This window comes from Trachinotus anak, unplaced genomic scaffold (assembly GCF_046630095.1).
Source record: "Trachinotus anak isolate AG129_WGS33_773 ecotype Australia unplaced genomic scaffold, CSIRO_AGI_Tana_v1 ptg000010l, whole genome shotgun sequence".
In the NCBI taxonomy this organism is placed as follows: Eukaryota; Metazoa; Chordata; class Actinopteri; order Carangiformes; family Carangidae; genus Trachinotus; species Trachinotus anak.
Genome location: NW_027273861.1, coordinates 23,785,376 through 23,808,805, shown reverse-complemented (window position 1 = coordinate 23,808,805; position 23,430 = coordinate 23,785,376). Strand labels below are relative to the sequence as shown.

The window sequence follows — 23,430 nt, the reverse complement described above, 5'->3', positions numbered from 1 at the left end:
AGAGGAAAATGCGGTCAATGCAACGTGCTAAGGATTCCTGCTGACTGAAGTCAAACGCATCAGGAATTGAAGTGAAGCTTTGCAGGGACTTCTGTCTGTGGACAGTGGACAACATAATAGGAACCTGTCAGTCTGACTTCCCCCTGAATTTGCTTCGGCGTCATGTACATCGCCTGCTGAAAGCTGTTTCACTTCCACACAGTCTTCTGGCGAAACACTTGCGACACTGATTCCCCACCCTGCCGGACTGTGGGGACAGTCTGTGGTGGTTCTCTTCAACCGCAACAATGGATGACGGATTGGAGGGGCAGCACGCTAAGAGAATCACTTCTGAGCAAAGAAAAAGCATGGATGATGCATCTTTCAAGATGGTGCTGTTTTGAGGGCAATGGGTTCAACATGCAGCAGTTCACAAAGTCTGTAAAGGTGAATAGCTTCTGCTTTTGTGACACTTTTGTGTCATGAAAACAATCAGAAAATGGAAACACAAATCAGAAGCCTAAAAAGGGGTTAGTGGTTCCTGAAGGCAGACAATGACTTTACTAGCCAAAAACTCAATTTTCTCTGTCTACATAACACTGAAAAATTAGTTTCTCAAAAGCCTTAACCCTGGCCAGAGTTTTGCAAAAGTCTATTTTCAGTGATCGAAAGGAGAGGACAAAAGGACGGGGGGAAAGGGGTTGAATGGTCCTAACCCATGTGATAACAAAATACTTCTAACACTGACACTTTTCCACATATTCTGCACTACAGTGCATCACCCACAAAACTGCATTTGTCTGTGTGAAAAAGCAACTACAAAAGTAGTTAGTGCCATGATGTAGAAAGAAGTACTGGAAGTCCCTGCTTCCTTTTCCTCCTCCTCAGCTGGTCACTCATCAGGATGTCTAACCATGTCCAGCGTGATGGAAAAGCTAATTTCAGACAACAGAGGGATGCAGGCGTGACCACACAGGAGCAGTTACTGGAGCTAGTATTCCTTGTGAAACCTCAGCAACACAAATTGCCCTGTTTCCTGTTTCACCTCTGACTGCCAACTGCAAGCACTTTCATGCACGAGCGTGAGAACGATGAGATGTCAGTTGCTTCATTATCTCCAGGACCACATCTGTTCTGGGTTATCAGTATTCATCTGTTTGTGAGAAGTCATTTCCATAAACAAACACAGACATCACTAACAACAGTTAAGTTTCATTCCAACAGTGAAAGTACTACCTAGTGTATATCATGTGGCTTTTTTTTTCCCCCCCTGAAATGGACGCTTCCTTATAAGATTGTGTGTTTGATGACTCAGAAGGCTTAAGGTCCTGCCTCCATTCACATGTCTAGACACACATGCACCGACACACGCATACAGATACACGACACAGTGTACAGTACTTGGTAGGCAATACTTTTAGTTATGCCTTTCAGAAGGAGAACATACTGTGTTTTATTCTGTGGGAATAATGTGTTCCTGTGGTGGAGCTAAGCAGTCCATAAACCAAACTAAAGTGAAAGTGCCATACTTCTCTACAGTGGCCTTGCAATATATCATTGCAGTCATATCTCACTAAAGACACACTTCCTGTCAATCAGTCTGGTGAAATATTTCATGATTTTCCATTATTATGTAAGGTTAATGTCACAATAGTCCCTTTGACAATGTCTAAGAGATGGCGTTATATACAGTACCCTTATGAAAGGGGGATATTGCAGACAATAAGGGGAAATCTGATGTTGTGAACACTGAGAAATCATACGAAATGGATAATGCTTCTTTTTTTTTTTGTTGAAATTGTGATTCTAACAAAAGGCAGCCACAGGATTTTTAAAGTGAAAAAGGTAGTTGGATATGTCAGTGTTTGTTCTCACAGCAAAATGAGAAGGAAAAGATTTGACCTCTGGTTCAAAAGGAGGAGAAAAATTACTGATAATTCTTGTTCTTGGAAGCAGTTGACCAAATAGTTTCCAGTTAAGGTCCACTTACTGGCTTGTTTCAGAGCTTTTGACTGTGTCACATCAGTCTTCATCAACAGATAAAGCCAGCATGGATTACTTGTATAACAGAAACCTCTACAGTTTTAAGACAATTTCATCTGCTAATCACAACACTGTCATACAGTCAAAAGCGAGTGACATATATAACAACCTATTTCTCACTCTGAATAGGTGAAGCCTTATGCTACTGGAAGCTAACATGGGAAAATCTTCCATCCATCCATCCAGTTTCTCCTGCTTATCCAAGGTCGAGTCATGGTGGCAGAAGTTAAAGCAAAGTAGTCCAGACGTCCCTCTCCTAGTAATATTTTCCATCTCTTGAGTTCTTCAAGGTGTTCCCACACCAGATGAGATCTAATATTTCTAGCATGTTCTGGATCTACCCTGAGGCCTCCTACCAGTTGGCCATATGCGGAAGACCTTAAATGGCTGGGAGGCATCCTAACCTGATGCCCAAACCACCTCAACTGGTTCCTTTTGACGCAAAGGAGCAGCAGCTCTATCCCAAGCTCCCTCTGGATGGCAGAGCTTCTTTCTTTCTCTCTCTAAGGCTGAGTCCAGCCACCCTGCAGAGGAAATGCATCTCAGTTTGCTCGTATCCAATCTGATTCTCTCAGTCACGATCAGAAGCTTATGACCATAAGTGAGGGTCGGAGCAAAGATCGATTGGTAAATCAAAAGCTTTGCCTTCCAGCTCAGCTCCATCTTCACCATGATGGAACAGAAATCTTGAAAAAAAAAAAAAAATATTGAAATATAATGATTTATATTTCAACATATATATTGTCTTGTCAGGCATAGGTAGGTATGTATTATCATCCTTGACGTGTCTTCTTAAAATGAAAATTTAAGTGAAACTAAGTGTAAATCAGAGGAGCAGGGAAGAGGGTAAGAGGTTAGAGATAAGAAAATGTACAACATGATCACAAAATGTGGCTAAAAATACCTCTTCATGCTTTAATGTATGTTTGTTAAGAGGTTCAGTTTCTTTTCAACTTGTCTAAAGACATCTTTTTTTTTTCAAAACCACAATGTGTCAGTGGAATATTTTCTTATTTGTTGCTGCTGAGATGACTCATTTGGTTTCATCTTCTCCCTGCTGTCACCACAGAGTCCACATTCATACTGTACCTCCATTTTTTTATGAATTGCAATGGACTGAAACAGTGCTGAAAAATGTGGTCAGGGCATTTCTTTTATACCAGCTGAGATAAACTGGAAGTGGGACCAAAGAAATATCAGTTTTGAATAATAGAAACTTTTTGACGCAAAAGTGTAATGGACTGCCAACTTTTAAATCTTATTTACATGACAAAAAACACTGCAGGGATGTTCAGATTCTTAGATGATGAATTTACTGAGTTACTTCGCCATTGTGTTAAAGCTACAGTGTTGACATGGCAGTGTTTTAATTACTGAGTAAAGATACACAGGTATTTCAGATCGATAGAAAACCAAGTTAGAACAGATATTCTATCTATTAGTTTTTTTTAAGTTTTCATTATATAAATCATGAAAAGTTTCACTATCACGAAAATCACTAGACGGGTACATAAGAGCTCTAATGATGATGACGACATTTATAGATAGACAGGATGTGACAAGAGTTAAGGGGGGAAAAAAATTGTAAATCATTTCTAAGGGAAAATGTTCAAATAAAATGGCTAATAACTTACTGTTTTGCTCAGAGTATCTCAGTGAACTGTTTATAGTGCGTAGGCTTGTTGTTCAGTCGAACTGTGACCATTAAATTACTGTTGTTCTCAGTGGTAGGCCAAGTTCACATAAGTGTCATATGACAGAAAAACAATTGCAGTACTGCAAGCACACTGTTCGGTTAAGTGATACTTGTTCTGCTCTCAGCGATACTTGTTCTGCTCTCAGTGATCTGCTATCAGTAATAACCAACTTTTTTTTTTTCCACTACTCTGCCAACCACCACAGAAGAGGAAATCAAACCATTGTGTGTTCAGAGGTGATGACTCAGCCATTCTTTGTTGATTCAAGTGTCTGTTCGTTTAGGTAAGGTTTTCTCACCGACTCAAATAGCCATGTAGCTGCAATGATCTGAAAGTGTCACTGCCAACCACTGAGGTTGAAGTGTCCGATCCTTAACCAGCTGTGATTGAAGCCTCAGCTCCTTAAATGTCCAGCTTGATTGACTGAACATTTCTGCTTGTTGGTGATAGTTTTAGTTCAAGTTAAATTTGTACTGTCATCTGCATAAAAACCACCAGGGATGTATCCAATTCAATTTTTGTATTATGGCACTCACATGAAACATAATTTCTCTCAGGACATGTACTAAAACAAACTGCCAAACATTAGGAGGCACCAAATCGTGTGGGGAAGAAAAAAATAATTTATTTTTTCAGTTTTTTTTATTCACAGGACTTGTAAAATGAACCAATCTTAAGAGGGGAACTGTTCTTGGCTCATAGATATATGCAATCTGTGTTGTGGTGTCATGAGGGTCACAAACCAAAAACAATATTCAGACCGCTAATGTAAGGAAATCATTTGTGTCTAGAATTTAAGTGAACACATGACGTAAACAGCGTCATATGCAACACAGTCTGATTCAGCAGATATTGATGAATGATAAGCTGGTTGACTAACATATTTTGCGTCTATATGCTGTCTGTGGTCTGTTATCATTTGCATTTCATTTTCATTGAGAAACAACAACATGTAGTTCACCTAAGGCTCCAGTTTAGGAAACATTAAAATAAAGAAAAAATAGTTTATTTCATAAGGCAGGTGGTCGGTGCACTTGCAAAATGTTTTTTAGGAACACTGCCACTATTATTAACAAGACTACAAATACACCTTTGTGCAGTTTAGGCGCACCCCAGACAATTCTGACTGGATTAAGAAATGCATACTGTCGTTTGTTCAGCTATATCGGTATGACCGCAGGTTCATCAAGAGCTTTCACAAACAATGGGAGTAAATACAAAAACTTGTCTTTCTTGGAAGCATTCCAATTATTCAGGATAGTCCACATGCCTCACTGTGAGCATTTTTCAGCCTCACTCACAGAAAAAACTTCCCAGACAGTGACAAAAAAGTAGGGGGCTCTAAAAGATGCTGAAAGAGTGCATTTTTTTCATGTGTAAAAAGTGAAAATGATGGGGGAGAAAACCAGTAATGGTTCAGTCAAAGGACCATTGTCATCACAACTTACAGACCATGCAGCTCTAGAGGCTTAAAAAGGCTGTCAGACTAGCTCAATCAGAGGAAGACAGGTGAGGAGCACAAGGTGTTTCTCATGAACCCATCAGCCTCCTAGGTGTGCTCACACACCTGCACAGAAAGCTAAATTACTGCACAGACAATGTATTTATATGTGTGCAGAACCCATGCATCATCTTATATAAGCTTCAAACCTCGTATGCATTCTTATACATACAATAACAAAATAGTAAGATGTTACAAAAAGTTAGGGATTCTTCTTTGAGAGCCTCTCATGTAGCAAAATCTACTCAACATGTTTTAGTTCTTAAATAAAGTCAGTGAGAAAATACACTTGACAAGCAAGGCAAGGCAACTTTATTTGTATAGCACATTTCATACACAAGGGCAACTCAAAGTTAAAAATCTACAACTGAAAAGGTCGAAAGTGATACAGAGGATACACATTTTGAAAGTAAGTGTAGTTCAAATCAATTGAACATGAAAAAACTTAAATATGTGGACTGATCAAATACTGTCACATCGATGCACAATTTGATTAAATTAAAAATGGAAAAACAATGTAAAACATAAATTAAATGAAAGCTATTTAAAATCTAAGCTAAGCAGATAAGTTTTAGCCATTACTTTGTAGAGTAATCGGTGTAAAATAGGAACATTTTTAAATTTTGACTTAGTTGGGGCTTGTCTAATATCAACTAGGAGGTTATTCCAGGTCAGCGTTTCATGATAACAAAATTCTGCTTGGCAGTGTTTTGTTCTAACTGTTGGGACAACCAATAGGCTGGTCCCAAAAACCAATAAAGCTCAGTTGGCCTTGTTGCTACACCTGTCACCTGCAATAGCTCCACAATAGCTCCTTGAGTGCTGACAGAAGTAGACAAATGAAGCCTTCTTACTTCAAGATGGTGACCATCAGTTTTGCCATCTGAAATGGCAGCTGTAGCTTGAGAAGCCAAAAGTAGCTCCATGACCTGGTGTGGCTGACTTTTTAATTTTGATTAGCTGGGTTTTTTTTTTTTTTTTGCTTCAATAAAATGGGGGAACACTACATAATGGATATGCTACTGAAAACCTTTTTAATGTTACTTGTGCCCCCACAAAATGTAGCTAGCCACTGTAGCTAATAATAAGCCCCTTGGCCTTGGAAGTAACACTCGGGCCCTTTTTCAACTGTAAATTTTATCCACTATATAGTGCACTACAAAACTGTCACGAGGCACACCAAAATGTAGTGTACATCTATAAATCTAGACCATCATGCATTGTACCCTGTCTTGTAAAAGTGCTGCAGAAGAAGAAATCATCTCGCTAACTGGCTGGGTGCTAACATTAGCCACTAGCTAGTGGGATTTTATTACGTGTGCCTGACGAGCATAATACCCCTCTGATGTCTTGACTGTGCAGCTGTCCATCTCATCCTTTGCCTGAGCAGCAGGATTTCATAAATTATTGATAAAATACCTTTCAGGACTGTATTTGAAAACAACAAAGACTGACAAAACAGTAAGAACTGACAGTAAATTGCTCTGTAGGCACAAATTAAAACAAATATAATACACGAAAGATGCATAAGAATTGCATTTCTTGTAAGATAGCATGTATGTATGTATTTGGCCTCTTGTGTTCTGCGATGCTCTGGTGTTAAATGTGACAGATAATAATTACAAATACAAACACTATATACTAGGTGAGTAAGTGAGTGGACAAGTGGATAAAACAGGCAGTAAGCTAGCAAGCCAAGCATGCAAATATTATGTTAAATGATAGACATACAGTTTCATCCATTATTCTTTGTAAAATTATGAGCATGTTTACCAACACTGCCGTTTCACAAGCTCAGTGGACTGATCATGATGACACTGTGAACGTTAAGTTACCTATGGTGTTTTTGCACACTCTGAACTTTCTCACGTCCCTGATGAAAGTACTGGTCGATCAAGCATGCAATATTAAGGGTGTCAACTCCCTAACCTTGCACGTGCATCTTCTACAGCTCCAATAATTCAGGCAGGGAAAGTTTGAAATAAACCCACTTCATCATTCTCTTAACCACAAACATACCACTACACATAACAGTAAGACCCCTGAGGGACTCCTGTAAAGCACCTCTCACACCCACATAAACACCTCCACCCACTCAAACATGAGCACTAAGCATGATTTTAAAATTTCCATTTCAATCTGTGTCATGGAGCATCTTAAAAAGGTGTCAGAGCAACAAGAGGAACTATGGCATAGTCATTTAAAAACATAGGGTTAAAAGAGGGCATGAGTTCACGAGTGCATTAATGCATATGAGCATCAAAAATTTCTGACAGGAAAGACACAACATTCTTGTTACAGGGGCTGTTCTGAGAACTATCTGGGTCACTTGCTTGGTACTTATTGAAACTTCCCAACTAACTTCCTGTCTCGTTTAATGCTGCTGCTACACACACTGTCCTCATATGACTCAAGGCATATTTCAGTTTCTGGGTGCATGTTTCCTGGCCTTTTTATAGATAAAAAAAATGTTGTTCATGAGTTTTTCTTTTTCTGTTTTTGATAGTTCGCCTTACACTTGGTGACACTGCAAATTTAGCCTGACACTTAAAAGACTGAATCAGTCAGCGTGTGAAGGTTTTTTACTCGGCTCCTATTCCCCGACAGTTTTCAATCCTAACTTGGTTGTCTGTCGTCTAATGTAAAGCTGTTTGCCCACAATCTGTGGGTTATATTTGACACTGGGTCTCCAGGGTGGTACATTTGCTTCATTCAGCTGAAGAGAATATAACATTGTAAATAATTTTTAATACTTTCAGACCTTGAAAAATAGTCCAGCCTAGTTCAGTTGCTTCTCCTCAAGTTCATCCAAAATGTTGTTGCTTGTTTTTTAACAAACAAACTCGAGGAAATAAGACCACATCCCTCTTGTTCTTACTGAAACCAACACATTAGTCAGTCTCAGTAATTTCCAACTTCCCTACCCTGTCTGTGACTCTCAGCTCCAAGCCCATTCAGTCCTAAGATCTTTTAAAATGGATCACAAATATATACATTCATTTTTTTGAAACAGCTAGATACAGTGGTTTTAACAAGCATTAGCCAAAGAGCAGTAAATTGAGTGTTTGCTGGAGACTGTTTTCAGGCTTCGACTTGTTGTGGCAGGTTGTATTTACAGCCTCAGGATGTTGTAATTGGAATTGGCTCAAAATAAACTGAAGAGGCGGAATTGACAAGAATAGAGGTCTGTGGTATGAAGGAATAAGCTACATATATCAGACTTTGATCACACAAGCAAACACAAACAGAATATCATTTGACCTCTCCTTTTGAAAATAACTATTTGTAAGTTGTGCTAGTGCAACGTAGCCAACATTAACAGCTGTTTACTTACCAGTCTAGAAGAAATGTTGCAAGTTCAGCATCAAACTTCTTTCCTTTACTTGCTAAGAACTGTCTTCAGCGGTGGACGGGATGGTAACTCTAGTCTCGAGCACAATTTTTCTTCGACTGAAGTTAGCAAACTAGCCAGCTAGCCCTGGCCTATCTTGTCACTTTCCGACTCTATCTCTGAAGCTCTTGTCAAGTGACAATCACCATCACCCTCTCCCGTCAAGAAACTATGTTCAGCGGCAGAGAAAAATTACAACATCCCCTCTGAATCACTAACAAAACCTGACTTTTAGGCAAAAACATTTTCCTAATGGTTTCTTGCTTTCACTTTTAGCTTTGTTTTTCACTTATAAGTGTGGTCTTATGGGGTACACCGCTGGGTTATTCTGAATGAGGCCTGAGTGCAGCAGCCCAGGTTCAAATCTGACTTGGGCCCTTTGCTGAATGTCATCACCTGAATAAAAGAAGAAATGCCAAACAAGTTATCATCACAAATCAATGAAGTAACAATTTTGCTAATCCAACAAAAACCTGCTTTTTAACACTGATACGAAAGTCACTATCCCTATCTAACACACCCACAGATGTTAATAAATACCAGACTAGAAATGATGCAATAGTATAAATAGGTACTGACAACTGACTAATGTCTGTCTTCTCCATGTTCTAGCCTATATCATCATATGGCCCAGCCTTGATTAATGCCCAGCCCTGGCTCCATGAACCATCCAGTATTTCACCTTCCTTTCAGCACCCCTATGCGACACCTTAAAATACACATGTCCATAAACATAACATGCATAGCACAGGTCACAAGTCAAGACAAATGATCATTTTCCAAGAATCAGACAAATACATGTCTTTCCAATGGAATTTTACAGCAGTGAGTCAGTGACAACAGTAAGTAAGACTAAACAGCAGCTCTCTGTATGCTTATCCAAATGGCATTTAGATACCTGTACCAGCAGGCCCTCAGCGTCATAGCTATTACACCTCTATAGCCTGGTTAAAGGTGAGCATAGGAGGTGGTGCTACTGTTTACAGACACAGAGCACTGTGACTGTCCAGAGGACATTTACAGAGATGTTAAAATGCCAAAACTTTTGTTTTCAAAGATGCGGTTTTATGAAATTAGGGATCTGATGCAAAATGTGAAGCGGCCCAGAAGGTAAGCCAGACAGTCTAAATGGTTTGCTTTCTTAAACAGTTAATATAAGCTTTAAAAAGCTTTACATTAACCAACACTAAGTTTTACTTCATTTGTTTTGCAGGATTGATATTGTTCTTAATCGAAAGAGGCTTAAGAAGGACATCCAGGGCCTCATGGTGCAAAAAATAAATGATGAGCCATCTCCTTCAAAACTCAGGTAGTTTATGTTGCACTATTTTAGATGTCTCAGTGTAATTATATACCATTAGGCTGAAAATTAATACTCATATCTCTTTGATACAGTTGGCAGACTGAACATAAACTCCACCCAACTCTGGAAAAAGTGTTACAGGATAAAAGTAAGAAATGTTACTTCTTTAAAATATGTTGTTTGTTTTCTGATATAAAATCTGTTAAAAATCATATTTATATCCAATTCTGGGTAGAATTAACTCCAGTAACCTCTGAATGAATAATGAAATACCCTTTTTAATCTTTCCCTCAGAGTATTTAGCAGCGTTCCACACTTTCCTGCAGTCTGAGTTCAGTGAAGAAAACATCGAGTTCTGGCTCGCATGTGAAGACTTTAAGTCGACCGCCTCACCAGACACCCTTCGCTGGAAGGCAGAGGAGATCTACACGGAGTTCATCCAGCCCATGGCCTGCAGAGAGGTCAGTCTGTCAGTATATCTTGACAAATAGCCAGCAGACAGCTCAGATACACTCTGACTTCCTTTACCATTTAGTATGCTTTAGTATGCTAGACATGGTCCTATATGTGAGTCACATTTTTCCAAATTAAAACTACAGAACCGCATTACTGCATCAGCACAAGTACTGACAACTCATATTAGCAAGAAGAATAAGTAAAAGTATGTGAAGCAATGTTGATGACAACTTCCACCTCCTATATTGCTACATGCTGTATATTTTTCAGTATTGGTACCCTGAGGGGAAATGGCATCCTCTTAGAATAGGGTGGGGTTCGAATATATTTTTCCAATCAGAATCTAGTAGAGATTCTGCTCATCAAATTTGAAGCCTTGATATCAATCATAACATATATTTGTGGTTTTAAGTACCAAAAACCATCTCAGTGTAGTCTCAGTGTCAAGGTGGCCCGGGCTTGGGGGATGGGTGTACTTTGTTGTAAAGCTACAGGCTGTGTGCATTTTTCTGTGGACTGAGCACTTTGACACTTTCACAATATTGATATAGAACCTAGACCTGCTTTATAATCAAAAAAGACATGGAAATCTCACATAATACAATATGGTACCTTTTTAATATTTCAGAGTTTAAACTCAGAGATTGGCATTTAAACTTCCAGCACATTCTTATACTCAAGTTTTCCCAGGCATATTAAATATGTGCTCTCGAGCTAAATGGCTACCTGAATGTTTTGTACATTATCATATGGCACATCTTTTTTTTATGGCTAACACACAAAAATGTGCTGTGACTCTAAAGTCACAATTCAGCATTTTTACATGGAATTTCCTGTTGCCATTTTGTACTAGCTCTGCAATATGTGTGTTGCTCACATGGTTGTGTGTATGTGTATGATTAGCAACCATATGCAGGTCAGATAAGCCTTGCTGTATACAATGTCTTTATACACACTTTCCGTTTGTGTTGCTCATGAAGAAAAGGTTGTCTATTCTGAATCTAGGTTTTTTTTTTTTTTTTTTTTTTTAGCTTCTCTCCGCTAATTTCAGGGACCTAAAAAGCTAACATTTTCAACCATAATCATTTTTTTTAAGGACCGCTTTGATAATGTCTGTTTCTGCTAGAAAGGTTGTTGCCACTTCGATACTTTTGCACATATTGGGTTTGCATGATGTCAAAGAAAAGGTAGAAAAGTTTTAGATGAGCTTTACAATTTAAGAGAAGGAATAGCTTGATTTTAGCATCATTATTAGATGCCAAAATATATCTCCTTACAGGCTTTAAGTCTTGTGTTTTGAGGGTCTTGTTTTTAGATTGTTTGGGTTCTAACACAGAGAAGGAACAGTCACATTTTCAAGCATCTCATTGCATTTATTTGGTGAATAAATGACCAAACAAACTGAACCAATGTGGGAATATTTGGCATAAATTCCACCCCATTCTACACCATGTATAAAGTTTTCTACTTGTTTCCTCTAGATCAATGTTGACCACCACATCAGAGAGAAGGTCAAGAAGTCCTTGGAGGAGCCGAGCCTCTCTTGCTTCGACGAGGCTCAGAAACACGTTTACCTGCTGATGGAAAGAGACTCTTGCCCTAGATTCCTGCACTCTGATGCCTACCTGAGTCTAAAGCGCAAATCCAGAAGTTTGTGGTACATTTAGCTTTAGAAGGAAGGCTATCAAAACGCATAGTGTGTCAACACAGCTTTCTTTTTCTTAAACCTCACATTTCATCTTTTTTTTTTCTTTTCCTGTTTGGCTGAACTGAAAAGTTATTTCACAGTGTATGAGATGATCAAAACAGTTTTCTTTTCAAGGCAGAGCATCTCTCTCATTCTCTAAACCCAGACTGAAACAATGTCTTTTTTTTACGGTGGTAAGATGATGAAATGTTGTGGACAGTAATAAAGCAGGAAAAACACCAAAAGAAGAGAAAAGTAATGTGAGTGAAAAGGTTCGTGTACGTAGGGCAGACAGAAAGCTGTTGATGATGATTATGTGATTTATAAAGGCTGTGTGTGTGTTAACTGAAAGTCTTAGTAAGTTAAAGTGGCGATAAATGGCAAGGAATAATAAATAAATGGTTTCTGATATGAAGAGTAAAATGACCTAGTTTTCATTAAGAGTTCTAAAAATGGGCATTAAATTGTCAACTTTACAAAATGATTACCTCTTGACTGCAGTTCAACAGATGATTGCTGTGACTGCTGCTCATCATCAACAACTGTTCTCAATATTCAGACTTTTTCCACATAGTCAGAACTCTGAGACAGGTTTCTATTTTTCTGATTGACTGACTAACTGCAGGCGTGGGGGTGGGCATGAGTGTGTTTAAAAAAAAGAAAAAGAAAAGAGAAGAAAAAGAGAAGTTTCCACAGCTCGACCTGCAAGGAGATTCTGTTTTTGGTCACATGTCTGATATATCCTCTAATTAGGTGCAGGGATGACTCCACACACCATCAATAGGGTTTACCAAACTGGAAAAAAGTAACCCCGTGGTAACCCTTGATCCTGCTCTCCTCTGTAAATGGCCTTATTTCTGAAAATTGTGCCTTAAAAAGGAATAGTGAGGCAGCTAATAATAACCCAGGGGCTTAAACGACAACACTGGAGTCATCAGACAACCTGATGCGTAACAGATCAGGCCGAATGTGCTGCCTTGTTAGGGTAATAATCTCATCACCCACAGACACTGATGGCAGAGATGCACAAGTGCTTTACTCAGAGAAATGACCTGAAAAGAGCGTATATTTGGGAAAAGATTACAACGTCTTTCCCTCAAATGAAGTGTGGAGAATTAGCTTTTTATATTTCACCTTAGTAAAGATTTGTTATACAGGTTGTTGAGCTACATTGGGCCTTATCCTGTGGAAACTGTAATTTGCATATATATAGTCTCTGAACATGTTGTGCCTTGGCAGATGATTTTCATTACTGTATGTTAACAAAAAAATCTGAGCGTCGTAATATTTCTTACAAAATGTATTTAAAGTACGTAAAGGTCTTTTTTTTTGGCCTAAGTATCACAATAAACAGCTTTTGTGGCTTTTGATTATGCTGATCAATTTCAGTGCCAGACGTCAGTAACTCGAGGCACACTGGGGTGTCGCGGGTGGGGGGGGGGTTGTTCCTGAAAAAAGACACAGGTCTCACATCTCCTGCATCACAAAGCACTACTCTTCACACACAATCTGTCACTGTTTTCTCATACCCCAGCACTGTTACCATGGTAGCGAAAAGGAAGTGAGTACTGTCAGTATTAGTCAAGACTATTCATACTTGGGGAACTTGACTACCAGATCTGGATGCTAGAAGCTAATCTATTGTATGTTGCTCTATATAAACTGTTATATATATATATATATATATATATATATTATTTTTCACAGCAGAATAAAATAAAGGTAGTGTCAAAAACACACTGATGTGCAGCATGACGGACAACCTCCAGCTCTCAGTGTTTGGTGACTCTTCGCAACGCCTCAGCACTTGTAACCGTGTTTGGGCAAAAGAGGGAGAGCAGCATCAGTGAAGCCCGAGGGCAGATTGTAACAGGGCACCTGTGGCATCAGGTGGTGAGCAAGAGTGACTCTAACAGAAACACTGAAAAATAGATACAGTCAGTCAGGTTTCTTTTATTACAGCACTCCTGTGAGTTTTGATTACTTTATGAATCTTTTTCCTCTTCTGTCAACCTACAACATTTATCAGTGCCAGTGGTGCTGGTGCTGCTAAATCATATTTACAACTCTTATTCTGTCAAGTCATGTAGCTTTTTGTATTCGATTGAAGGGTAATATAATTTTTGCTGCATCGTATTCCGAACGAAGTATATTTCTACAGTCTCACTCAGATCTACTAAAAAGTAAATATCCTAAGATCTGACAGAGCATTGACCTAGAAACTGACTGAGCGTGAGTTACATTTGCATTGGATCTGCATACCTCATCTGAATCAATGTTCTAATTGTACCAACAATAGCAAGTACGACCCACCAGTTTCATGTAGTGACACCATTCTTATCTGGTTTTTCTACCTACACAGTTCCCTGTGTTGTCAATCTAAAGATATTGTTATTGACTGAAATTAATTTAGGAAAAATTTATATAAATGGTTGTGTCAAGTGGCCAAGTATGAGCAGAGTACTGCAACAGAATCTCATCTTAAAATGCATCAGAGGCAGCGTCAGAAGTCAGAAGCAGATGGTGTGACTCTGTCCTGTTTTATTTATGATTTTTATAAATTTATTGAAAGTACTTCAGCTGGATTGGTATGTTGTGATACTTCTGTGTAGAAGGAAACAAAAAACCCAGCCTGGGAGTCTGGATTCAATATCAAATAAAATAAATATAAACCATCAAGATTTTTCCACAATATAACTGACATTTGTGACCAGCGCTAGCATTTCTAACATAATTGCTTTTGGATGAAGATGGCTTGTTTGTTGGGTGCCATGGCGCCTCAGTAGTTGTCAGTATAATTGTGGCCTCACCATCAGAAGGCCATGGGTTGTAGCTTCAGTCCTGTGGAGGTTTAGAATTGTATTGAGAGCAGAACTTCATTAGCACAACAGTCACACTTGGAGGACTTAACAACAGGCTAATAGCACTACTATTGTGGTTGTCCTTTGTGGGTCATTTTTATGTTGCAAGGAGACAAAATATGACTGCTGCTGTTTAGACCAAAAAAAAAAAAAAACACCCGTCATTTTAGGCAAAAGGGACTATATTTCTGGCTGGGACAGGCTTCATACTGCCTCTGAACTCTTGCCTGTCAGATGGTCGGATAGCTTCTGAACCCCCAACCTCCACACATTTATGGTAACGCATAAGAGACGTTTTCCAATATTCACGCTGTGATTGGCCAGCTGTGCAGAGGTGAGAAAGGAGCCAAGGACTGAACTTATCTCTCCCTTCTCTTTTTTTTTCATTTGTTCCTCAGCTATCTGTGACACCCTCCATGTCAGCAAGTGAGTGCAACACTTGGAATGTCCTCCTGAAGATATGATATCACATCTCCCCTCTCTCTGTGATGACTGGCTTTTCACTCTGTCTCCCAGTGTGGAACCCCGGTAAACACTTTGCATTTCAGATGTGGTCGAACATGTCTTATGAATTATTTCTGACAAACTGGCCCTTAAAGTAGCTATTTGTAAATTTTACTATTGTTACTCAGCTTGTGTTAGCTTTCTACTTCCGCATCAAACTTCATTCCTTTACTCGCAATGAGCTGTGAGTGTTGACTCTTGTCTCTAACACTTCTTCTCTTCTACTATTTTCTTACTTTCTTCTAAGTTGGCCCGCTAATCAGCTAGCCTCACTTTCCGATAGCAACTCACTGTAGCCTCCAATCTGCCCTGTACTATAACCTCTTGTTATATAAACGCAACAATGAATGAAGCTCTTGTCAATCCACAATCACCACCAACCTCTCCCAGCGAGAAACCACTTTCGACAGCAGAGAAAACATACAAATCACACCTGTAAGCCATCAGTATACTTCTATCTATACTAAGTGTTTGCTGGATTGTTAAACAGTGTTTGATACCCCACTCCATATGAGTTGATGTTGAAGCTGGCAAATTCCTGCAACTCCAATCATCTGCAGAGACCCTTACTTCAGTGCCAGCCTAAACATTTGTCATAGAGCAGCGACGACTGGAAAGAAGCATGAAATGTCAAGGGTCAGCACTACTAATTTCAGCAAATGCTAGTCCTTTGCCAGTGCTCTGTCCAGTTCACTACAAGTTCTCACACCACAACTCGACTTCTGGCCAAATGCACTTGTTACCTTTTCACCCCTGCCTGTTCCCAGTCCCTTAAATGACTAACAAGCTCAAATGTAAAAGGCTGTATTCCGTCAAATGTGTATGAGTCAGTGTTGACATTGGCATTGGTTTCAATGTTCATTATTGTGGTGCTTGACCTTCTTATGTTATCTCTCCCTTAAGAAATTTGATGTTACAACCTCTTCATTTTGAGGTGAATTAGCCTTGTAGCATTATAAAATACAAGATGGATTTGTATTTCCTACCCTCCATGTAAGGATTTCAGTCTACAGTTTGACCTTGTTGGAAGGTTTCCACAATAAAGCAATCACTTTGCAGATGAAACAAGAGAATGATCATGACATGAGGTTCTGACAATCTTTCTAACTTCCTGTCGCCTTGCAGAGTCTCTCTGTTGCAATCAATTTGCTGTTTCCTCTTTTCACATATAGCTGTAGCTTCCATTTACATGAATTCATACCAAACTGTACTGAGTTTCCCTTTGTGGGATCGATAAAGGTTTAAGTTGATGTTTTCTCGCAGAAAGGCAGGAGACACTCCTTCCATTTTCAACAGGATTAACTCTTTAATCCAGAGGGCCACCAAAACAAACACACAACGGGTGAAGGTCATGATTTGCCTATCACAGTCACTGTCATTTGCATCTGTGCTGCCAGACTAAAAATAATGTGAACACAGCATGCTTTCAGCCACAGAGACCGCTGTCTGTTTGGCTCATCCACTCAGGAGGAGGGAAGGATCTGCAACGGCAGATTGAAAGAAAAGAGGGCAGAGGGACATAATAGGGAGTAAGGCATCAAGAGGAGGGAGGCATACATTCAGTACAGTGTGAGTATGTGTTGTCTCTAACAGTGAGGTAGGAGGAGAGGAGGAACAGGAGGAGGAGGAGGAAGGGGTGCTTCCTCTTCGGTCTGGGCTGAGCTGCTGATGTATCCCAGCAGCCCCAGTCCGTAGCAACAGGAAACCTTGGTATATAAAGCCGCATCGCAGGGGGAACCCTCCTAAGTGTGTCTCAGCTGCAGCATGACCAGGACCGAGAGCCTGAGAGCGTGGACTTAACAAAACAATGCCCAGCCTAATTGTCGAACCACTCAACACACAGCACTTCATCATGGACAGAGATGACAGGAAGAGAAACAAGAACATGTGAGTGAAACTTTTACTTTAACACCGAGCAGGGGTTTCCAGTCAATGCACCGATTTGATGCTTGATGAAAAACTGTTTTACAGTTAATGTATCTATTTATTACTAGGTGATGCATTTGCAAAGGGATTTTGGGTTAACGCATCAATCCTTTCAGACATAAAAGCACGCATAGGAATATTACAGATGCTTCATGGTATCTCCTAAAAATAGTTTGAAATTAATAACGCCATCTAACTTTACCACACCACATTGTCTTTTTTCTATTCGCAAACATACCCAATGTGCTTTGACAGACTCACTTGAAACTAATTAAACAGCAGTAAATCCAACAGGGATATATATTAATGTATTTCTTATCTCTACACAGTGGAAAGAACTTTATGTGCCGACTCCAGTGCATGTTCTCACACTCGTCAAGCTCTGAGAGGTAAGGAGACTTATGGAGTGTTTTGCATACATTTCAGTTTTAAAATAGCCAGCCTGCTCCTATCATTTCCATCTATGGCATCATGAAAGGATTCAAACAAACTAGAGACACCATGTTTGCTTTGGCACAGCATGCATGCACACCAACATATCCCATGGTTTTGATATTTTTCTTCTTTTTTTTTTTCTTTGCACAAATTTGATAAGGACATCTGCTATGCTTCCTTGATTAGACTGCTTCTGTGTCCTTGCAGCCCCTCCACAGTTCGCCCAGCTTGATTTTACCCAAATTTGATTCTGGTTGAGTAATCCAACTTGCATTCTCTCCCAGCAGGCTAAGTTTAGAAGATACCCAACAATGGTCACAGTCACTGGAAAGGCTTCTGGAGTCTAAATGTAGGTTGCATTTTCCCTGAGGACAAGAATACTTGATACTAAATGAGAATAAAAGATTAAAGGGAAAATTTGTTTTTCAAAAACAAACTAAAAAAGGGGGGAGTTATCTATGTTTCATGTTTGGCGTCGTTTCTGTGCTTTCCTCAGATGGACTGGCTACCTTTCGCAACTTTCTAAAATCCGAATACAGCGATGAGAATATTGAATTCTGGCTCACCTGCGAGGACTACAAGAAGATCAAGTCTTCATTCAGAATGTCCTCAAGAGCCAAGAAGATTTACGAGCAGTTCATCAAAGCAGAATCTCCTAAAGAGGTAATTCAGCTCAGAAAAGGTTTAACATTCATACACAGATGCTCTGTCTTTCTAACATTATCTGAAATCGTATATCAGACTGAATAATGATGATACAGATTGAGCACTGACAGAGTATCACAGGGAAGTGTCTGCTCAAATCTCTGGCTCTTGGCTCAGATCCCTTCATTCCTCTCTGTGTGCCTCATTCCAGATCAACATTGACTATCACACCCGAGAGCAGATCAAAAGGAACGTCAAGACTCCCACCATGCACTGCTTTGACGATGCTCAGAAGATAGTTTATGGGTTGATGGAAAGAGACTCGTACCCGCGGTTCCTCCGCTCGGACATTTATAGAACTCTCCTGGAAAACCTCGCCGCCGACGCCACGAAGGGATGAGAGCGCTGTCAGGGGGAAGAGAGAGAGAGAGGAAGGACATAAAACCCATAACTGGAATGTTTGACTTCTTCGAGGGAAGGGACTGACAACAAAGAAGGAAGAGTCGGCCTGCGTGGCACACGGACACATACAAAGGCCTCTCGCCGCCGCTGCCATCACCACCATCGCTATCATCACTAGATCCAGAAGCCAACTGTGCCTTAGTCTAAGTATGGCAGGATCCCCACACTGAGCACCACACTCCCGAGGACTTTTACACAAGAAGAAGAATAAACATGACCGGCCTTAATGATAATGACCCTGTAGTGTGCATTTGCACTGGATGATAAGTTTGTGTGCGCAGGTGAATTGAGCGCTTTGACAATGAATGAATCAGCGGGGCTCCTGACGCTCGCTCTGACCGTGGAGCTGCGTAAGCAAACCACGCAACGGACCTCCTTTGGCCTTCTTTGCGGAGGTGTTTCCTGTGCAGATTGAGATAGAGGATGTAAGAATCAACTGTCACACTTGATTAAGTGTGTGTGTGCGTGCGTGTGCGCACACGTGTGTATGTGTGTGTGTGTGCGTGTGTGTCTGGGAGAGGGTGTGTATTTAGTAGTAGCCTTTAACTGCCACTGACACATAATAAGCTGTCACAAAAAGAGCTGGCCAATTATCTAATGACGGCACTAAGGAAGACAAAAGATCCATAGCACACAGAGGACTCAATAGTCACATGCCATCCTTAGTAAAGGGTAACAGAAGGCCACTCAGTTCTGCAAGAGGCGTTCTGGGACACTTTAAAAGGAGATTTTTCTCTTTCTTTTTTTTTTTTTTTTTTGTTTTACCCTAGATTTGACCGATGTGGGGTTTTAAAAACTGATACTGGTACTTTTTTTTTTTTTTTTAGATTTAGGCTCCCTGTGGGTGATGCTTTGCGCAAATATTTAAATTTTAAGGTTGATTACAAACTACTACAGTAAAAGTCAGTAGGATAATTATATTTTTTAACAAGACATAATTGTGTACATTTTTGTGTGAAATCTGACCCAAATTTTGCATTAGAGAAACTAACATCAATCCATTTAAGGGCCGGTGATGTCTAATTTTAATGCCCCAGCACACGACTGCTGGCCAAAGCCTAAATCAAACTCTTACAGCACTGAAGTGTCAACAGTTTTGATTTTATGTAATAAACTATTTGAGTGGAAATGTAATAGAAATAGTATGTTTCACATTGCATGAGAGGAGGTTAAAACTCCTTGTATACCCTGAGAGTAGGCCTTATTACTGCTTTTCCGAACCATGCTGTTTGAATGTATTCTTAGGGAGGTAATAGTTAAGTTAACTTAAAAGTTAAACATTGCATTATTTATTACTGTAACTGTATTATTTGTTACTTGTCACCACTTGAGTACAAAGTTTGTTGCTGTGTTGACGTGCTTGTTCAAAATGTTAGTGATTTGAATGACATTAAATTATTTAAATTGCATACGTGGAAGTAACTTTTTTTTTTTTTTTTTTTTTAGCACACACCACACTAGAGTTTAGTTTCACGCTGCAGCTTTTTAGTGACTTTGCGCTCTGATTTCAGTGTTGTGGTCTGTTTTAAAGAAGACAACAACACACTTCCAGTGAAATAGATCCTAAAACATTGCATTAGAAAATTAATGGGATGTTTGCATAATGACTGTCTGTTATATGTTTAAAGCAATACTCCACCACATTAGGATGGAAACATAAAGGCTGTGCCAAGTTCTAGTGGGCTGACAACTTATCTTCACTGAAGCAGCTACAGTGCAGTTGTTGGCCAGACTTTTCACTCCATCCTACTAAGTGACAGAATATATACAGAATATTTTTGTTGTTTTCTTTTCATAAAGAGTGCTCCTGGTGTCTCATATTCAAACATTTTTTTTTCATTTTAAAGGTCCCATATTGTTTAAAGTGAGATTTCCATGTCTTTTTTGATTATAAAGCAGGTCTAGGTTCTATATTAGCACTGAAAGTATCAGAGGGCTCAGTCCACAGAGAAATGCACACGGTCTGTATTCAGAAACGAGACTGTCCTCGTGTAAAAAGCAAGTTATTATGAACCATCATTACGTTTTGTTATGCAACATCTCGTGGTTACATTAATTATTACAGGAGCAAAGGGAAAAATGCGGTGACGTTGTATATAGAGCGAAAGTTGTTTCTATCCATGACCGTTTGACGTAACCAAGTTGTTTTTGTTGTATCCATGACAACAAAGACCGTCAAAATACTTATTTTAACCCAAACCATGATCTTTTCTTAAACCTAACCAAGTGGTTTTAGTACCTTAACCTGAGCAAGCCAAGGTGGTTATTAGTGTAACCATGACAACCAAGGTCTGGTACGCCTCCCGCTGTCGGGGCAGTAAAGGGTTGTCAGATTGGGAGCCTTAAAATGAGCCGTCAGGACTTCCATAACTTTGTGACGTCACAACAAAGCAGTCACCGCTCTCAGCCTGCCCCGAGCCCAGCCCACCTGGACCCACCGTCCAGTTTTGCAGGATTTGGTTTCTCTGAGTGTTTAACTGAAACCTGCTATATTTTTATTCAGTCACTCAGAAAACAGAGTAGTTGTTACTGGAGCTCCAGAGAGAAGCCTAAGAGCGGATTTGTAAAAATACATTGAGATGTTTTTTGGTTCTTAAAGCCAAGAAATATATATCTTCTTATTAATATAAACGCTTCAAATTAATGGGACCTTTAAGTGCAAAGTTTGAGTTTCCATTATTAAGAAAGTGGATCCTCAAGCTGAGGAACTGAGCACAGATATACAGTAAATGAGATTACAAAAAAAAATTCACCTTTGATAATAAACCAAAAAGGAAATCCAGAAGTAGCTCTAACTCGGTGGCTTTGAGTTTCAGTTTCAGTTTTCTAACTTTACGGGAAACTGCATCAAAGTAACAACAATCCGTGTAATATCCGACAAAGGATACTGGGTGCTTGCAGTTTCCTGTTATCCTGTTTTTTATCACTGAAAGGCATCTGTTGACTTGAAAATAAAGTGCATAAGCAATGTGCGCTGCTTTAAAAACAGGAAGGCCTGAACTTCCAGTTTCTTATGAAATCAGTCATTGTGAGAAATGAGATTTTCTCTGAAATGGCATAAATGAAACGCTGTACTGTTCGACAGAAGTAAAGATAAGCTTTGCTTTTGCTATTTGTTTTTTTTGTTTACAGCCGTTCAATTAATTGATTAGTCTAGGGGAGAAGTTCACATTAATCGTTGCCATCAATTACATTATGACTCACTCTGCCTTTAGAAGCAAAAAAAAGCAGATGTTGAAGTTGTGATCAGTCAAATGCACATGACCCAAAGCTGTGGTGTTGATAAAGCCACAATTAGTGTCTTACTCTGCTTTTCCATTGTTTCTGTTGATGCTGAACAGTACAGCACACTGGAGTGGTGTCACTGGCAGGAAGAGACAGACTCCATTTTCTGAAACACTTACACAAGACAAAAATGAAGAGAGCTTGTTAAATGCTGCTTGGTCTCATTCTCTGTGTCAATTCTTCTCCATAAATCTGTCTGTGTCAGTCCCTGAGCCTGACTATGTGCTTTATCAGTTCCTTACTGGAATGCTGTCCAACAGAACAGCCTATTATTAATGTAACTCTCATTGCTGCAAGTGTTAAAATACTTTTTTTTTTTTTCCTGAATACACTTTGGTCCCACACAAACAATCCAGAATAGATGTTATGTAATATCCTGCTGGAACAGATTTAGATACATCGAACGCTACTGAACAAGCCCGAGCCATTCATTAATCAGATTTTTGGAATTAAAAGCACTGCACTGTGTTCTCCAGAAGCAAAATAAACTATTCATGTCTGAAATGCGCATATGAGGCTTTCTGCTTTGATCCCACATTATTCCTCTTGCTCCCTTTTTAGTAAATTCTCTATTGACATTTTAGAGACAAGTTCCACGCTTAACAGTTGTTATGTAACTGGGACAGCACAGGTTTGTACATCAGTTGCTTACCTTTACTGAGAATGAGCCAATCCTGCATCAAGTACAGTACATACTGACAAAGGTGAGGTATTTCATTCCTTTACAGACTAATAAACAGCAAGCAGTAAAGACACTATACTGAGAGTATACTGTTGGATATGGCTGACAGCAATGCACTGGAGAGCTGACATTAACTATACTGTCTCAACATTAGCTTATGTGGATAAAAGCTACAGTATTGGTCAATACCAGGTTGCACAGCTCTAATGCCAACCTGAAACCTTTTAACAACCCTTATCTATATCCACACCTTTCAAATGTTGAAAGATTGTCACTTGGTAGAGCTGCATAGTGCTCCATGATCGGGATACCTGCCCATGCCTATATGGAAAGTTAAACCTTTTTGCATTTGCAATGCACCACTCATAAACAGAGGTCATTTTTCATGCAAATAGCTCATAAAATATTATTGATTGGAAATGTTTTTGGAGACTCTTCCATTGCACAGCTTAACAGTTATTTCTTTTCATACATAACACTTGGAAAGGAAAAATAAACAACAGCAGATAAGCATGCAGGTAGCTGGCTCTGTCAAGCAACAGTATCAGCTACAGCTTCATTTTTTTTGTCCTC

General features: G+C 39.4%; 2 protein-coding genes across 3 annotated transcripts; both read left to right on the top strand.

The window, feature by feature from the left end:
• The first annotated feature begins 9,537 nt into the window (after positions 1-9,537).
• Positions 9,538-13,427, top strand: LOC139626116 (regulator of G-protein signaling 21). The gene is made up of 5 exons (XM_071486336.1): positions 9,538-9,721; positions 9,825-9,920; positions 10,007-10,062; positions 10,209-10,375; positions 11,852-13,427. The coding sequence occupies exons 1-5, from the start codon at positions 9,645-9,647 to the stop codon at positions 12,035-12,037; spliced, it is 582 nt and encodes a 193-aa protein (XP_071342437.1). The 5' UTR covers positions 9,538-9,644; the 3' UTR covers positions 12,038-13,427.
• Positions 13,428-17,095: 3,668 nt separating this feature from the next.
• LOC139626114 (regulator of G-protein signaling 21-like) lies at positions 17,096-20,299 on the top strand. 2 transcript variants are annotated; one of them, XM_071486335.1, is made up of 5 exons: positions 17,096-17,309; positions 17,678-17,737; positions 18,071-18,132; positions 18,280-18,446; positions 18,640-18,975. In XM_071486335.1, exons 1-5 carry the CDS (start codon positions 17,230-17,232, stop codon positions 18,826-18,828), a joined length of 558 nt encoding a protein of 185 aa, XP_071342436.1. In that variant the 5' UTR covers positions 17,096-17,229; the 3' UTR covers positions 18,829-18,975. The 2 variants fall into 2 exon arrangements, with proteins under 2 accessions (XP_071342436.1, XP_071342435.1); XM_071486334.1 differs by having other exon boundaries at positions 17,099-17,309; positions 18,068-18,132; positions 18,640-20,299.
• The last annotated feature ends 3,131 nt before the right edge of the window (positions 20,300-23,430 follow it).

Excerpts from the sequence above, each read along its gene's own strand:
- LOC139626116 (XM_071486336.1), top strand. The coding sequence starts at position 9,645 with ATGCCAAAACTTTTGTTTTCAAAGATGCGGTTTTATGAAATTAGGGAT. Across the intron at positions 9,722-9,824 it reads AATGTGAAGCGGCCCAGAAG|GATTGATATTGTTCTTAATC; the intron begins GTAAGCCAGACA and ends TTTGTTTTGCAG. Across the intron at positions 10,376-11,851 it reads AGCCCATGGCCTGCAGAGAG|ATCAATGTTGACCACCACAT; the intron begins GTCAGTCTGTCA and ends TGTTTCCTCTAG.
- LOC139626114 (XM_071486334.1), top strand. The coding sequence starts at position 17,230 with ATGCCCAGCCTAATTGTCGAACCACTCAACACACAGCACTTCATCATG. Across the intron at positions 17,310-17,677 it reads AGGAAGAGAAACAAGAACAT|TGGAAAGAACTTTATGTGCC; the intron begins GTGAGTGAAACT and ends ATCTCTACACAG. Across the intron at positions 17,738-18,067 it reads CACTCGTCAAGCTCTGAGAG|CAGGCTAAGTTTAGAAGATA; the intron begins GTAAGGAGACTT and ends ATTCTCTCCCAG.